This window comes from Protobothrops mucrosquamatus, unplaced genomic scaffold (assembly GCF_001527695.2).
Source record: "Protobothrops mucrosquamatus isolate PMUCROS unplaced genomic scaffold, P.Mucros_1.0 scaffold225, whole genome shotgun sequence".
NCBI lineage: Eukaryota > Metazoa > Chordata > Lepidosauria > Squamata > Viperidae > Protobothrops > Protobothrops mucrosquamatus.
Window position 1 is genome coordinate 1082240 of NW_015386576.1, and position 18547 is coordinate 1100786.

The 18547-nt window shown below is 41.9% G+C and overlaps 1 protein-coding gene across 2 annotated transcripts in view; it reads left to right on the forward strand.

Annotated features, from left to right (window-relative positions):
• IGF2BP2 (insulin like growth factor 2 mRNA binding protein 2) overlaps positions 1 to 18547 on the forward strand; it is a 74890-nt gene that overhangs the window by 43801 nt on the left and 12542 nt on the right. For both annotated transcript variants that reach the window (XM_015814147.1, XM_015814148.1), the window contains exons 5-8: positions 1692 to 1755; positions 12506 to 12778; positions 15716 to 15850; positions 17537 to 17659. In XM_015814147.1, the coding sequence (XP_015669633.1) occupies positions 1692 to 1755; positions 12506 to 12778; positions 15716 to 15850; positions 17537 to 17659 (595 nt within the window). The remainder of the gene's footprint in view (positions 1 to 1691; positions 1756 to 12505; positions 12779 to 15715; positions 15851 to 17536; positions 17660 to 18547) is intronic.

Here is an 18547-nt window from a genome sequence, read left to right on the forward strand (position 1 = left end):
TGCTTTGTCTTTCCAAAAGCCAGAAATCCTGTTAGCCTATACACTAATAAAACTGTGGACTAAGCAATTTTTAGGTCACCTTAAAGAGTTCTAACATTCTTTTTATAAAAAAAATAAAAGAAAAAGAAAATGGGAATGTTCTTATAGATGTTTTGATAACTGATAGATACATGCTGAGGTAGCCAAGTTATTTCCACATTTCTGACATTTCTCTCTGAAATTCTAACCCAAATAATAATTTCAGGTGAGCATATATGCACTCTTTAGAAGTGATAAGGGAATTTCCAGCCTGTTAATTCTATTTAGATGATTCAACGTGGGTTACATTAACTATAACAAAAAGGGGTTTGTTAAATGATTTGCTTGTTCATTGCCATTGGATCTAATTGTCCTGCATTGGTGCATATATGTATTTATTCATATTTATTTGCTTCTGTTGAAAATGGATATCATCATCCTGTTCTGATATATAAAGGTTTTCTTGGGGTTGTAAGTTGGGCTGGATGGAGATTTTCAGCATGATTGTTATTTGCTGTGATTTCTTAACATTTAAAATGTTGTCAAATTAAATGAGTTGTCTTATTATAGATTACTTCTTTCTTGCTATTTAGCAAATGAACACAGTATCTTGTTACAGAAATCACCGCTAACACTTCGTATTTTGAGCCTGCATATTTCATCAGTTTATGTACTATAGCAAGATACTCAAAGCTGTTTCTAACTAAAAGTATCTCAAACCAGAAGATGACTGTAATGAAGGTACTAGTTCATAGGATTATTTAGATCATGTCAATAATGGAAACTAGCTGGTTCTCAGACTATGTGCAGATGGATTCACTTCATCTTAGACGCATATTGTGGCAGGCCATTTTATGAAATGTGAAATAGTTAGATACCAAACCTCACTCCAATTTGAATTCTACTTCCCATGTCATAAATGATAATAGAATGTGTTCTAATTTTGTCAGGTTCACACAAATTTAGTAAAAAATTTCATCCAGTTTCAGAATTTATTTTCAGTTTTTTTAAAAAGATCCAAATATGAAAATTCTATTTTTTGTATTCAATTTTTCCTATATAAAATATTATTCTGTGCAACTTTCTCTAATATACTTTAAAGCAATCTTAATCTGGAATCGCATTTCTAAAGTGGAAGAAATGTACAATCTGAAGATAGATATCTTTTAAGTAGCTATTGAGAGCCATATTGGGGTAGTGGTTAAAGCATTGGACTAGAAACCAAAAAACCTTGACTTCTAGTCGACCTTAGGTGTGAAGCCAACTGTGTGACCTTGAGCCAGTCACACACTCTTTCAGCCCCAGGACAGAGGCAATGGCAAATCACTTCTGAAGTCTTGCCAAGAAAGCTTTGGACTTGTCCAAGCAGCCTCCAAGAATCAGCTTTAATTCAAAGTCAGCAAAAAATAAATAAAAAAAAATCTGGCTACTAATTTGAGATGTGCAGACTTGACTAGTTTGCTTTGAAAAGGTTGCCACACTAATATTTGCCCTACTCCCATTTTCTTGGATTGAAAATCTGCACAATCTGTATTTTCTTGTTCAGTTGCTATTGACTTTGTACAAGATTCTACAAAAGTGTTTGTCCTGATGATATTTAATAAAATACACCTTTCTGAAATTTTCCCAGTTGGTTGCCACACATATGTATTTGTTTTGTTTTTGTTCCTTAGTGAACACAGAATCAGAGACAGCAGTTGTCAACGTTACATATGCAACAAAAGAAGAAGCAAAAGTGTAAGTGGTTATGACAGTTTCAGCTGCATTTTCCACTTCTCCTGGTCTTTTAGTTTCATTCTCTTGGCAGGTTCTCTTAAATTTTCTTTCTGCATTTACAAGTTTAAAAATTGACATAGAATACCCCATTGCTGTTATCCCATAAATTTCAATCTGCTGCTGCCTCAATTTTCTGCTGAGTCAGAGCTGATATTAATCAGCTAATGAACTTTGATTTTGAGAGCAGTGCAGAATAAATATTATAAAATTGGAGTGCCATGTATGAGATGTTAAATACTTCTTAAAGCACTTCTTGAAAAAAGGAATTCTGTGCCGAGGAAAGGATTGGCAGGTACACTCTCATGTGTATCCATACAAGAATAATAGGCAACCTTGGTTTGTGTTCTACTTATGAAATCATAGAACCAGAAAGAGCTATTTGAGTCATCATGTCTAGCTCTCTGCTCAGTGCAGGAATCCCAATTGAAGTATACCTGACAGATTTTTGTCTAGCCTCTAGTTCAACATACCCAGTAAAATGGAGTCTGCAACCTTTCTAAGCAATTTATTCCACTGTTAAATTGCTCTTACGTAGGATTTTTTCCCTTGATACTGATACTCAGTTGGAATCTGCTTTTTTGAATGTTAAGAAATCTTTTTCTGCATTTAGAATAATAGTGAGCATGTCTTGATCTTTTTCTGAGTGACATCCTTCCAGCTATCTAAAGCAAGGCTTTTCAACCAGTAGTACGAGTACCACCTGTGGTACATTGGCACCTGGCAGGTGGTACACAACCATCCTAGAAAAGTGCTAGCTGGGAAGGGGAATGAGCTGAACCGGTGGCAGTACTGCACAAGTCTGAGCGAGAGATGGCTGGAGCTGCAGGGCTGTCAGGGCTCAGCGGAAGCGCCAGGATCAGTGCTTCTTCGGGACTGTCAGGGCTCAGTGGAAGTGCCAGGATCAGCGCCAGGCTCCAGCTGGAGTTCAGCGTTGATCCTGGCGCTTCTGAGCCCAGAAAAAGCGCCGATCAGCTGGAATGTTGTGATTTACATTCAGATGCTTAGCAACTGATTCATATTTATGACGGTCACAGTGTCCCAGGGTCATGTGAAGTGACCAAAACCTGCTGCAACCACCCAGCACATGGGGGAATAAAAACCAAACACCCCCACCCCACCCCCGCTGCCAATCCTCAACAGAAATGCTCACAACAATGAAAACCTCGGACAGGAGGAAGAGCGCCGCCGGGTGGGCAGGCAGGTGTCTTGCTCAGCTGTGGCTTGGGAGGCACTTTTTTCAGTGCCATTGTAACTTCAAACAGTCACTAAGCGAACTGTTGTAAGTCGAGGACTACCTGTACTTCATCACTTTTTTCCTTTTTTTGGGTCATCAAGTTTTTGACACCTTGCTAGGCAACTGGTGGTACTCGGATATTGCCATATCCTAAAAGTGGTACAATGGGTGAAAAGGTTGAAAAGCCCTGATCTAAAGAATGCCATCATATCTCCTCACTCTTCTTTCTCAGCTAAGCTTTCTCAGTTTTCAATCTTTGTTTATAGAGATTGATTCTAACCCTTGATCATCTTCATTAATCCTTCTTGGAGTCTATCCAGTTTGTCTGAAACTTTCAATCATAGTTCTGATTTATCTGGTAAACATTTAGCTTCTCTCATTCAACTGAAATTGGCTTCATTTCATATGCTACAGCTTACTTTTTAAGTAACTATACTCAGAATTATGGTGCAAATTCCATTGGAGCAAGCCATTTATTTAGCATACTATTGTATCTGCATGAGATCCCAGGGTTTATAATCATAAATCAATAATTAAAAGATCTATGCTGAGATTATCAATAATTAAATGTTGAAATAATATCACAAAAATGTAATAACATGATAAAACAATCATAATAAATAATGTCTGATATTAACCATTAGATATTAACCATTGGAAGAACAGCATCATAACTATCTTCCAGAAAATAGTAATAGACACAGCAAGACCCAGCTTTAGAGCCTGGAGGATCCATAAGGTTGGGTCTCGTGCTGAAAAGTAAAATTGCACCCAGTAACGTAGGTGCAACCAGTGTGAAATGCAAGTATAAAATTTTACTAGTAACCAGTATTTGCCAGTAAACAAGCCACCATACTTTGTATTAACTGTATCTTAAAGGTGGTCTTCAAAGATAGCCCTTGGAAAATCATATGGCAGTAGTCCAGCTATGCAATACTGAGGACATTAGCTGCTATTTCAGAGTACTCAGGGCTGCTACTAGTATACTAGCCAAGTCTGCCCATCCAGCAGTGTCTATGAATCTAAAAGAAACTCTTAAGTCATGGACCTGCTCCCTTAGGGCTTTCTCCTCAAGAGACAACACTGGAGTTAACAATCTCAATGAAGAATCAGTAAGGCTGTCTTGTTTGGATTCACACCATTCCACACCATTCCATCCATCCAGAATCTAAAACGTCCAAACATTAGAATAAGACTGCCATGTATCACTTTTATGGTTTTGCTACTGTTATACTGCCAGCAACAAAAATACTTATTAGAACAACGCACTGTAAGATAGTGCTTCCAATACCCAGAACTTGCATGCAGTGCAGAAAGATTTGGTGGTTGATGATGTCTAATAAGACCAGAAGGGATGCTCCATCCCAATCCAGTTCCTGACAAATGTCATTCACCAGCACAAATGGTGCCATTTCCATTGAATTTGTCAGATCAAAAGAATGCCTCTTAAGGAAGGGGCAAGGCTGCAGACCTCTTTAAATAAGCAGTGACAGATGTCAGCTTCTGCCTTTCATTCTGCCACTTGTACTCTGAAGGAACTAGGAAAGCATAGAATTAATGTGCAAGTTGCATAAGGTATACATTCATCAAAGGCCAAAAAGAATTCCTGCTGGTATGGCAAAATGTCCCCTAAGGCACCACTCTGCACCCTGTGCACAAAGAGTCAAGAACCTGAAGAAACCTTTGGAGTGCAAAATGGTCACAGTAGCCAGGCAAATATTCTGTATGCCTCGTGTAGGCCCAAATGTATCTCATACCCATACTCAGTCATTCAACTTTTTACCTTTTTTTTTTTTGCTCCAGGCATCACTTTGCCAATTTGTCTTAGTAAAGGGGAAACAGATTGACAACCCGAGAAAGATTGTCCTCCAGAAATCACACCAAGACTGAGGGTCATCTCCTGATGACAACAGCGTACCAACAATCAGTGGAACTATTTAGCAGATAGGTGGGAAATTCCATAATTGGAATCCATCCAGTTATGAAGCACTTGGGTTCTACCATCCTAATTGATCAGTTAGGTCCCAGGTAACAGTCAGTATCATATGGACAGAGATAATTTCATCATGGGAGAGAGTTAGCCCTGCTTATCCAGATCACCTCATAGTTGTTTAGAGGCAAAGATGATGTTCAACATGTTAAATCAGAGATTACTAGAATGACCCCATGCTTGTCATGGAAGTCATGAAATTCTGAATTTACCAGACTAAAATCCAAGAGCATGAAAATTAAAGTCCCCTGACACAGAAATTTGGGTGATTCCAACATCAGCCCTGATATTAGATACAGCACCTGTGGGTTCCCCGTCTTGTCTCTACAACCCGCTGTATCACAGAAATAAAATATTCTACCACTGCAAAAGCAGAGTGCCTTGTTGCAGGTGTGATATCTTTATAAATCAAATACACAGACACACACCACCTTTGCTATCAAGGCTACTGTAGGACCTCAAGCTTAGGAAGGCAGATCTCAGGGTGATAAATAGTAGCTGATCTAGTCCAATCAGGTTTCAATAATACAAGTCCATCCATTCATCAACTATTAAGCTGATAAACTCTTTACAGACTGACTCGGTATTTACCTTCAGCAATTTTAGGCTAAGATCTCCAGTAATTTGACAACCAGGTCTTGAGTTCAGGGCCAACAAGCCAGAAGTGGAAATCAACACAAAATTATCAATTTTTCTTCGTCAGGTATAGCATACTTGGCTCATCTCCCAGTTGGGATTATCTTGGCAAATTTAGGGTTAAATCCATTCCCTGCATTTCCAAGGGGACATAGCCATTTCACAATCTCGCCAATCAACTGGGTGGCCAACAATCTAGTGATCTATTTGACCCTTTCTCACTCATTGTTCCACATATCCTCTTTTCATTCCAGTATCCTAAAAATCACAACATTAGGAAAAGCCAAACATAGCAACCTCTCACAGTGCCCATCATTCAAGAGCCTCATGTCTGACCTACATTTTTACCTTAGGTTAGGCATCCCTCAGACTTTTAGGAAACCAAATAAAGCTAGAGTCCAACTTGCACCCCTTGAGCTCCTTCTTCACAGTTGATACAACCAACTTTGAGATGCTGATGTTACTGGAGGCTCCCAGTCAGGTGTGAATCAAGGCCTCATATTCTGTACCTTTGTGTTAGATTAGTCGCTACTCATCTGCTAGACTGTGTGCCAACTTTAACCTTAGCTCCAGCTGAATGGAGCAATGGCAGCTATTGAATTGCATCCTGTCACTGCAGCCTCCATTGCCATTCTAGACCTAAGCATAGCTCACATGTCAGTTCCTGGACTTCATTTCATTTTGCCACCACACAGAGAGCTAACTCAACTGGCAGTCAGACTTTTTAACAACCAGCAGACAAGATGACCTTCCAGGTTAGCAAATCCTTCAGGGAAAGAAATCTTCCACCATTTCTTCACAGCATCCAAAATACTCAAAACAAAACAGTGCCATTCATTTCCACAGTCACTTCACCCATTGCCTGTTTATATCATATCTCTAAATCCTTTACTATTTCTTCAAAATATTATTGCCGTGCCATCTAACCTACTATACATCCTAAAATAATCCATCCCTTATAATTAAAAATTAGTAACATTTAATCATAATGATCATATAGCTGGATGTAAGACAAAAATTAATTATCCTGATTCCTAATAATTCTTGGGATATATTTGATTTCATAAATTATAAACAGTCATTCCACACAGTACCTGCTCTGTAACACAATATTGTTGAATCATTTGCAAGTGCTATTCAGGCATTAATAAAATACATTTGGTTAATCTGTGCTTTAGAAAAATACATAAACAGGTTTAAGGTAACTATGGAAAACCACTCAGTGCAATTGAAGGGAAGAGATTATTTAATACATCTAATTACTGCAGTGATTTGACAAACAGGATGCACATTCAGAGACAGGTGTATAGAACTGCTTATTCTCCGGCATGATGAGTGGACAATCCACCAATGGATTAGCTTTGTCTTCTGCCCGTATAGACTAATAAGTCAGCCAAGTTGCCACGCACCTCTCCCTGGACCAGGAACCCAGTCTCGACTTAGTCTTTCGCCCGAGAGGACACATTACTTGGCTCTAGGATCCAAATCGCCAGATCAGGTCATATTTAAGTTAATTTTCTTTTCCCTTAGAGCGGAAGGGTAGAAGACGAACAGCTGTCATTCGCTGCCGCTTGGAGCGGATCTGGCGGGCTTTGTTTGAAGCCCCAGCTGATCGTCGGCAGGCTAACAAAGAGCCGGTCGCCATTTTGGCACCACATGGGCTTTCAAAGTGGGAGGGAGGAATCTTCCCCCCGGGTGGAAGGATCACAGCCTAGCCATCGCTGAACCTCCTAATCGCTCGCTATCAGCTATTCCATCCCCAGCCATAGGGAGCTAATTTAAAGCAACCGCCATTTCAAAGACAGGTATTGCGGCCGCCATTTTTCAAGCCGCGAAATTTAAAAGGACCAACTTACCAGCTAAGAATCGAACAAGCTGGGCATCAATTGTTTCTAAATTACAGCAGCGGTAGGCTGCAGCTGGCTCGGACCGGCACAGTGCGGTTTAGCTTCAATTCTCTCCAAACTGAATTAGAAAAGGCACGAGCCAGAGAAGCTCTAAATGGGGGAGAGAAGGGGAGCGCATGCCACCACCCCCAAGCAGCAAACCGTCTCCGTACAGGGATAATTGCATCCTCCCCTTACCAGCTGAGCCACTAACAATCCGGACCAAATTCAATTTATCACGTTTTTACTTTTAAAAAAAGGGAGAGGAGCAGGAATCAAATGACATCAGAAAGTATCTGAACTGTCTGCCCAACAATTGTGTGCGGGTGGTATCATTAATTTGATCTTGCCGCCACCAGCAACACAACAGAGTGTTGGACATTAAGTGGAGCAAAGAGGTGTGGCTGTACCATTAATTGGACTTACTGCTTTGGACTGTTTCCAGTCATTACTAAGTTCCATGGCCTGAGCTGACCTATCACCAGGCTCCTCATCACGAGATTCCTCTCAGTCTCAACGCTGAGATATCTCTTGTGGCAATGGTAGACATCAATGCTGCTCAAGCAGCACAGGATACCTCCATCAGTCCCCCTGGACGTAAGAGGTCTCCAATCAGGAAGCAGCGGGAAGGATCAAGGCCAAGGCAATATCTGGGAAGACGAAGACACCAGGCTCTAGAGAAACAGTTCTCCAGGGCTGAAAAGAAACAAAACACAGCAGGAGACCCTGCATCCAGATCTCGTCAGAGAAACATTAGAGAGGTTCGGTCATCCAGTGCTGGACCTATTCGCCAGCCCGAGGAATGCCCAGCTCCCGAGGTTTTTCTCCCACTTCCCGTCACCAGGGGCGGAGAGAACAGATACGCTCCAGGGGCTTTGGCCCAGGGGTCTGCTATATGCCTTCCCCCCTCTTCCTCTGATGCAAGCAACCATCCGAAAGATACTGCAGGAACAAGCAGAGGTGATACTTATTTCTCCACACTGGCCAAGACGGCCGTGGTTTGCCAACCTCGTGAGTCTTTCAGTATCTCTTCCATGGAAGATTCCGCACAACCGAATCTCCCTCAGTCAGGGGGCCCTACAACATCCAGAGCCACAGTGGCTCCAGTTAACCACCTGGCACTTGAACGGAGCCTCCTAACAGGGGAGTCTTATTCACCAGACGTCATTACCACAATCCAGGCCTCAAGAAGGCCTACAACTAACAGAATGTATGACTCTACAACGTGGAGAAATTATTGTACCTGGTGCACAAGACAGCAGTTAGACCCCTTTAGAATTACTATTCCAAGGATCTTAGACTATTTGTGGGAGGGGCTTAAAAAGGGATTAGCACCCAACACAACTCGCAGACAGGTGGCCGCCCTCTCCACGATCCTCACATATGGCAACTCTGAACCACTGGCCAAACACCCCATGGTGCGATCCTTTATCAAGGGCGCAACTAACAACAGACCACCCATGGTCCACAGATATCCCTCCTGGGATCTGTCCAGGGTCTTACAGGCCATTACCTCATCTCCATTCGAGCCTATCCGAACCTGCACCATACAGTGCCTGACACTTAAGGTCGCATTTCTGGTCGCCGTAACTTTGGCCAGACGCATTTCAGAGTTGGCAGCATTATTGATTAGGGAAGACCTTTGCATCTTCCACGCAGTTAGGGTGATCCTACGTCTGGACCCCTCCTTCATTCCCAAGGTCAATTCCTTGTTCCACAGGTCGCAGGAGGTGGTGCTACCGTATTTTTTTCCTCAGCCTTCCCATGAATTGGAATGCAAATGGCATACTCTAGACATTCGCAGGGCCTTAAGGCAGTATATAAAGCGAACGACACCCTTCCGCAAATCTGAGGCCCTGTTCGTATCCTTCCAGCCTCACTCAAAAGGTCGGAGGGTCACGGCGTCCACAATTGGCAGATGGATCAGGAATTGCATAGCAGGGGCATACCAAGGGCAATTGCTCCCTGTTCCTAACCGAATCACCGCCCATTCCACTCACAGCGCTGCAACATCAGCAGCGTGGGTGACTCAGGCATCGATTGAGGAAATATGTAGGGCAGCGACGTGGGCATTGCCTTACCCCTTCGTAAGACACTATAAACTAGATAAATTCGCATATGTGGAGGCCTCATTTGGCAGGAGGGTCCTCCAATGCGTAGTATCAGAGAGTGGGACACAGGCCCAGTTGGCTTCCTACCCACAGGGACAGTGAGACTTTGGTACGTCCCATTGGTGGATTCTCCACTCGTCATGCTGGAGAAGGGGCGTTGTCTTACCTGAACGCCTTTTCTCAGCATGACGATGGAGAATCCACTCCCACCCTTAGGGTCTGTCAGGTCCTGTGTCAGGAAAAATTGAGCCAATACTTTTGAATGATAGCCAACAGCTGCGCCTCAGTCGAGACTGGGTTCCTAGTCCAGGGAGAGGGGCGTGGCAACTTGGCTGACTTAGTCTATACGGGCAGAAGACGAAGCTAACCCATTGGTGGATTCTCCATCGTCATGCTGAGAAAAGGTGTTTAGGTAAGACAACGCCCCTTTTGTGTCATGCCCTGCCTTCTAATCAAGTGTATTATTTGTTTTTTAGAATTATTAATAAGTTGTATCAGCAATGTATACTAAACTATCAAGTTTTTATTTTCTATGTTGTTTTGGAAGTGCAATATATATCTCTGCCTCTTTTGCTTTATATAGAGTTCCTTTACCAAATCACTCACGTAGATGCGTCACTGATTTTTCAGCATATAATATTTTGAAAGAGCTAAACTGCAGTCCATATTCTTGATTTCATAATTAAAGAATTTTGATTAATGTATCTTTAAAAATAGATGACAGAAGAATCTTTGTTTTGTCAGTGAAGTGAAAGTCTCTTAACCAAATTGCTGAAGATAGTCTGAAACATTACCAGATTTTTCCCGTTTTAAGACGGGGCTGGAGAACTACCATTCAGAATAAAGACTAAAAGCTGCTTCCTGCCTGGGCATACAGAAAGATGTTGAGGTGGGACTTAAAGCAACAAGATTTGGTTCTTCTCCTAGTTCCCTCTTGCTCACTTTAATTCTCTTGCAAGATGAACACAGAGAAGTAGATGTTACTGCTTATTTTATTTCTTTATTCAAGTTGTAGGCCATCCGGCCCTGTATCAAGACAGCCTGGTGCCCTGGTGGTGCAGTGGTTAGAATGCAGTACTGCAGGCTACTTCTGCTGACTGCCGACTGCCAGCAGTTTAGCAGTTTGAGTCTCACTGGCTCAAGATTGACTCAGCCTTCCGTCCTTCCGAAGTCAGTAAAATGAGGACCCAGATTGTTGGGGGCAACATGCTGGCTCTGTAAACCACTTAGAGAGGGCTGTAAAGCACTGTGAAATGGTATATAAGTCTAAGTGCTTGGTATTGCTATAATAAAAATACTAATAAAATATAGATCAGTGGTGGCGAACCTATGGCACGGGTGCCAGAGGCGGCACTCAGAGCCCTCTCTGTGGGCATGCACGCCATTGCCCCAGTCCTAGGCCTTCAGCTGAGTTTTATAAAACCTTTTCACTTTAGGCCTCCGCCGCCATGTGCAAAAAAAAAAAAAGGTTCAATCAGTCAATTTCAACTTCTCGCGGGAAAAAAAAAGTTCTTGCAAAGTTGGAATTGATTGATTGAACTTTTTAGTCCCACCCAGTCTGCCGTTACTACCGCAGCCATGCCCACCCAATTGGCCATGCCTACCCAATTGGCCACGCCCAGCCAATGGGCCACACCCACCCGGCACTCGACAATGCATAAGTGGGTTTTGGGTTGCAGTTTGGGCACTCAGTCTCTAAAAGGTTCGCCATCACTGATATAGATGATACAAATAAGAAATCCCATTCTAACCACAACCAAAAGAAGAAATGCAGAGGTTCCACCATCCTTCAACCAAATTCTGGGGAAAGAACCATGTTTTCAAAGCTTGTTTAAACAGTCAGTATAGGAGCCAGATAAATTCCAGGATGGATGGTATTCCAGGGGGCAGATGCTGCAATTGAGAAGACATTTGACATTGGTCATACAGTATGAAGTGGGGAGTCTGCACTTCCTACTGTATGTTGTTCTGCATGAACTGCTTGAGTAAAATGTGGAATGACCAAAACATAGATGGCACTTGGTGATAGAAACAAGAATGCCTGCAAAGGCAACTATTGCTTGATCTCAACACCTTTTATCTTTCCCTGTAAGGTAAGTGCTCCATTTGGGAGGTGAAAGGCATAGATTGGGGAAATGGGGTCTCATTCAAGCCCCTGTGTTCCAGATCAGGCTTATCCCTGCTTCAAAGAAATGTGCAGGCCCAACCTACTTGTGATGCTTTCTTCTATATGTGTCAATTCTGTACTTTCAAAGCACATGGCAGCCAAAATTATGTCTAAGGCAGGATTACAATTGTAAACATTAAAATTGCCATTTAAATAGAAAATATTAGCTTCCGATAGGTATCTATTTTTGCAATCATATGCTCACTTGTATAATATATAATTATATATATACTCAGATAATTTGGATTTTTGTTCTGATTTTGAATGTTCAATATTTCAAAATTCCTCTGTGTTTTATCATGGTATTAGTGATTTCCAAAAGGTGAAGTCAACCATTAGGATTGAGGTATGCACCCATACGTTAGGAATGTCATATGCATCTATTTTAGTAAGCATATTGAAATAAAGAATCTCAATGTTAGCTCTCTATTTAAGTCTAATAATATCCTCAGTGAACTGTTGTATTAGTGGTAGTACAAATGCCAACTAGAGAAACAGGAATGTTATTGGCATGATTTTCTTTTTAAAATTATTTATATAATTATTTGGGACGTATGGGTGGATGGTGATTATGGACCTTCATATGCAGATCCCACATGTTGAGGCAGGTTTTTACAGAGGCTGGTGTGTTGAAGTAAACATTTCTTATAGTAATTATTGTCTCCACTCCTTTCTTTGTATTTCTAGAGCAATTGAGAAGCTTAGTGGTCACCAGTTTGAGAACTATTCCTTCAAGATTTCCTACATCCCAGATGATGAGGTGAGCTCCCCTCAGCCCTCTCAGCGATCCCGTCGTGGGGGCCACTCTTCCAGGGAGCAGGGCCCCTCCCCTGGGGGCTCCTCACAGCCCAAACAGCTCGATTTCCCACTACGGATCCTGGTGCCCACGCAATTTGTTGGTGCCATCATAGGAAAGGAGGGCTTGACCATAAAGAACCTTACTAAGCAAACCCAGTCCAAGTAAGTATCACAGATGGTTTAATTTCCTTCTATAGAGGTTGTTTGTAGCCTTTGTGTCCCTAGCTTGTGATCTTTGGACTGAATGAGCTGTGAGCTCGTATGCGCATTACATGACAAAAGCTTGTTATCTTGTATAAAAGCCTTTTAACTCACTGTTGATGTGTTTTGTACAAATTCTTAGGAATGTTTTAATAGTTACTGTAGCCCTGCTAATATTTATCCTTATCTTGTTTTTCAACAGGTATTATTTATCTGTTCTGAGATATCACTGTAACCCAGCACGTTTTCCCCATTCCAGATATTTTTTCTGCTCCTTTTCAGCCACCTCTGAATGATTTCTACTATTCAAAGAGAAATACTTTCAGCCAACTGAGAAGATTAAAAACATGCTTCCCACTTTGTCATAAATAGTATAAATTATTGTGGAATTACTATTTGATCCTTCATCTCCACGTTAGCTTTCTAATTAAGTCTAACAATATCTTCAGTCCCACCATCTGTTTTTGGCAGGCAGGATCATGTGCCTCTCCCCCCCCCCCTTCTGCCTACGCCTGCTGCTGGTGCCACCTCTGCGAGTTGGCCTGAATGTTAAGCGAGCCGGTGGCGGAGGCAAGCAGAGGCTGCATTTTTGTATCCCTGCCCTGGATCGGGGAATCCAGTGGTCGTGCAGGGGTGGGGCTGGCTGGGGCATCAACCATCAGTTTCTCTCTCTCACCCTTCCCCCAAAGCAGCCTCCGGAGGTGGTCTGCACTGCCCTGCAGGCTTTGCCGGCTTTCTCTTCCTCTGTGGGAGAGCCGGAAAGAAAGCTGGGCGTCCTGAGATGTCTGGGAGGCGACTCAGGTTTCACTTGGTGGAAGGAAGGAAGGTTACCTTTGTGAGAAAGTCTCATTGATCCCTTATAAACAGCGTTGCCTGTGATTCTTGTTACAGGGAAAGGCTGCGTGTTGCTTCTAAGCATGTGCTTCCCACGATCTTGCAGGGCTTGATTATGCAAAGGCAATTTGCTCTGGAAGGGAAATGGGGAAGAAGTTTCTGTTGGTAGAGGTCCCGCCCAGCAGTCGGAACTTCAATGACACACTTCAGAGGTGTCTAAGCAGCCATTCATGCACGCATGCATAAACCCGTTGCAGTGTTGGACAGGAGCACACCTGCAAAGGACGCATGCAGATCCCCACAGCTCCTGGAGGCTCTAAGTGCTGTTTTTAGCACCACTCAGTTTCCCACCCCACACCCGCCAGGCTGGTCTGGTGGGTGGGATTGTCTTCTGCCTTCCCCGCTGCTGCATTGGCAGTTAGCGCTGCCCTCCCGAGAGGTGGCATAGCAATTGGTTGGCGGACATGCTACGAATGGGGATTCACCATCCCCCAAACCCCGCCGCTGCCAAAGTGGATCCTGAGCTGCAATGTGTGCTGCAATGTAGAGACGGGAAGTGGAGCAGCCGGCACGAGGGAAGGAGGAGCCAGGAGAAGAAAGAGGAAAAGCGGCCGAGAGAGAAGCGGGGCTGTCCAGGTACCAAAGTGCCATTGAAAACAGCAGAGTCCATGTGCCTGCCTGCCACATGCTCATCCCGCTCTCCACGGTGTGCTGCAGCTGATCCAAGGCGTGGAGAGCATGGCTGATGCAGGGTGAGCGTGTGGCAGGTGCACACACAGACTCCGCTGGTTTTGGTGGCACTTCAGTGCCTGGCTGGCCAGGATGGCCCCACTTCTCACTCGGCCGCTTTTCCTCTTCTCCCCACTCCTCCTTCCCAGCAGCTTTGGTGGGCGTGACGTGGCTTGGCCAAAAGTGGCCGTAGAACAAGTGGGGCAATGTGGGACAGATCCCTCCTCACCTGCCCACCTACCCTCTTCCCTTTCACTCCCCTTCCGGAGCCCTCTTCGCAGCTCTGCCTATATAGCCACCGAAGTGGCAGATGGAGTGCCGGAGCTGGAAAGATTGCCCCACCTACCACCGCTCAGATGCCCTCCCTTCCCAAAGCATTTCTATGCCNTTCTTTTTTTCTTTTTTGAAAGGTCACTTACAATCCAAAATTAATATTAATGAATGGCTTTTCAGTACATGTAAATGGTATCAATATCAGAAAAGCATGTGTTCTTACAGTCAGTAAATGCCTGTGAAGGCCACCCACACATTTGACAAAGGACAAAAGACCTTTGCAGTGGTGCTTGTGGCCTGACTAGTCTTGAATTAAAGTATAGAGGAGGTGTCTATCCCTTCCCTGATTTCTATTAAAGGGGTACATTTTATAAATGATGTTACTAGAAAGGGGAAAATCTTAGTTTAGGTCCTGTAGAGATGGTTAGATTTGAGTGTCTCATTCAGACACAAGTAGCTGTGTCCCATGGGTGCTTTTTCATGAACAACTGGACTTCCTTGTTTTTCGCATCTTATCCAAGAAGCTTCTTCAGCTCTGAAACGTCTTTGAAACTTCTTCAAAGAAAAACAAAGGAAGTCCAGTTGCCTTGTAAAAAAAGCATCTTTGAGATAACTATGACCTGGATGACTGAGAATCTCCATAGACAAGTAGCTGTGTATTCCTCATTCCCCTTCATGTACCTTGGATTCCATTTAAACAAATTATTTTCTGAACTTGAGAAAAGAGCATGTTTCTATGGACAACAGATGCAAATCAGTAAATGCTATTCAAATATAATGATAATAAAATATGATTTGTCATGAATCAGAAAGTCAAAGTGCAGGAAGGAGCACACAAATTCACACCATTACAAAGCAATGGTTTTGGACTAACATGCAAACCAATTCTATTTGATTCCAAAGTCTTAATACCTCCCTTGCATTAGCCTTGAAAGCAAATTAATTTTTTGTGTATCTTTGTAATACTATTTTTTTTTAATTTGCCTGTTTTATCAAGGTGTCAACTTAGGCACCATCCTCTGATCCCTAGCAGATTTTTTTGTATGCATTCTGTTGCTGCAGGGTAGACATTCATCGGAAAGAAAATGCTGGTGCTGCTGAGAAACCAATAACCATTCATGCCACCCCTGAAGGGTGTTCGGAAGCATGTCGCATGATACTTGATATTATGCAGAAGGAGGCTGAAGAAACAAAATCGTAAGTAGTTCTTGTGATGTTGTCAGGGAAGGTGGGAAATGAAAATGTTTCTTTTTAAAAAAATATGCAAGAGGAAGGTGATCTCTAGAACTGTAAATAGCAAACAACATTTATATGAAACCAGTTATCAGAACTACATACGAAAAACTGTAAGGGGTATAGACTTTCTTTCCCATTCTTGTGTTGCAGTCTTACTGGATAATCTTTGTGAATATTTTACTTAGCTACAGGAGAAGTAAAAGCTCTGAAGAAAACCAGAAAAAAATGCACCCTAAAATTAACCGGAAACGGAATACAATTTTTGTATAGGATATACTCAAAAAGAATTTGGTTAGCATATTTTTGATAGTTAATAAATTGATATTCCTTTGCTGTTTGGACAGGATGATCTGGCCTGGTCTTCATAATGTTCCACCTATCAGGGAAATTTGTTTGCTATAAAGCATGAGGTTTAAATCACCAGCGTTTTAAATTAAATTATTTTGGAAGCCTGAATATCATAAAACTAAAAACCACTTTCAGATGGGGACGAGAAAGCAAAGTCCCTATCTGTCAGAGAATAATACTGTTGGGAAGGATTGCATCTGTGTGAGATAATGAATACACATGTGCTTGAATGCACTTAAAGATGCATGCAGACAGATTGGTTGAACAGTAAAGGCTTTCACCCATGATTAGGCAAAAAGGCTCATTTGTGTATCTGTTATACATACACACAGAGAGTTTATGACATGGAAAAGATCTTGCTGGAGCAGAGAACTTGCTGCCATTGTATCACTGTAAAGCAATTAAGTAAAACTGCCTTTGTAATATGTTGCTGCTCTCTTCCCCGCCCTTATCTTTTTGGCCATTTTTGTCTTGGATGTGACATGGTTTTTCTACTATTTTTATTGTTTTTACTGTTGTTTCTGGGCCACTGCTTAAGATGGGCAGTTCTATAAATCTTTTCAAAAATGAATAGATTAATCAATATAAATTTAGCTAAGAAGGCTAGAGGTGATAATGGAGGAAGAAGCTACTGGGAGTCAAGTAAATAGTTGACAAGTTATAACCATAAGCTAAATGGATCTGAACAATTGCAAAGTAAAACTTGAATATCTCTGTAAGACTATGATAAAGGTACCTCTAAACTAAGATGTGTGTCCACCTTGTTTTACTAAAGTTTGTTACTTTATTCAGTATAGAGAAATGCTAACGTAAGTTGAATAGTAAATCCCATTATCTTACTCTTCTTTTTAAACTGTGCACCATTGTCTGTATTCACCATATGCTCCACTGACTCAAATTACTAGAATAAACAGAAGAGTTCCACATCAGGAAATTTTTTGTGGGTTGGAGTAATACCAAATCTATAACTCCCTAGAAGAACACATCTCCATTAATTTTTAAAGTCTATCTCAGACAACCTCCTGCTTCCCAACAACATGACTTTCTTGTAGTAAAATTGCTTATTGATACTATTCTGCTATTAACTAACTGCAGAATATACAGGTTAGTTTTTAGAAAACTGGTTTTTCATGCCGTGAAGTCTAACAGCAGATCCCCCTTCCTTGGTTTACAGTATTGGGTGATGGTGGTGATGGAATGTCCAGCACTGTTTTTTCCCCCCAAATCTGGTTGGAAAATTTTTGGAAGTGCATTTCCCTATGTTTCTTTGACCTTTTGTATGTTTTTCATACTCCTCAGGGCTGAAGATATTCCTTTGAAAATCTTAGCACACAACAGCTTGGTTGGAAGATTGATTGGCAAAGAAGGAAGAAACTTGAAGAAAATTGAGCAAGATACAGGGACCAAAATCACTATTTCTCCGTGAGTACCAGTGAATGTTGCTGCCATCAGGCAAGACCAGCCTTCCCCAACCTAACACCCTGCAGGTACGTTGGACTTTTAACACCCATTCTCCCCATGCAAGACATCAAATAACTGTTAGCTGGGGATGATGGAAGCTGTAGTCCAGCACTTTTAGGGGACACCTGGTTGGGAAAAGCTGGACACAACTCTTACTTCTTAGTCTTGTGCATGGTGCACTCTAGATCCATAGCTTGCTCACCCTCCTTCTAAGCAGAACTCACATGTACTGCCTTAGCCTAGTTGAGAGAGAGACATCTAGATTTCATTGAGCCCAGAAACATTGTAGATTTATAGTGCTAATGTTTAATTGAGCTGTAAATTTGCATGGCATATTTAATTCTGTTTGCCACCCAGAGTCCTTTTAGTACACGAATAGCTATATGAATTTTAATAATTTATAAAACACATCAGCTTTTAAATAAAAAATAAAATACATAATATCTCAGTAAAACACCACACATTTATGTGGCTTGAAAGAATGAATGAAACAGGAAAATATCCTTAAATGAAGGAACGTAATAGCACTATAATTCTATAATACTAATTTATTTATAGGGACGAAGGCTTGCTTTCCAACAACCATTGTCTTCCTGCCTTTGTCTCATCACTGTCTCCAGTCCATCCATCCACCCACCAATCTGTCTATTTACCTCTCTGTAATGAAGTAGTTAGTGCTAATTAAAATGACTGAAAATAATAAAACTAGAGTGGTAATCTTTACAGTGGGAAGTATTTTACAGCAGATGTATGCTAAATGATTCCCTTTCTTCAACACACAATGTCACTGTTTCTGATTTGGGAACAGTACAAAGTTCATCTAAAAAAACCCCAGTGATTCATTAATAC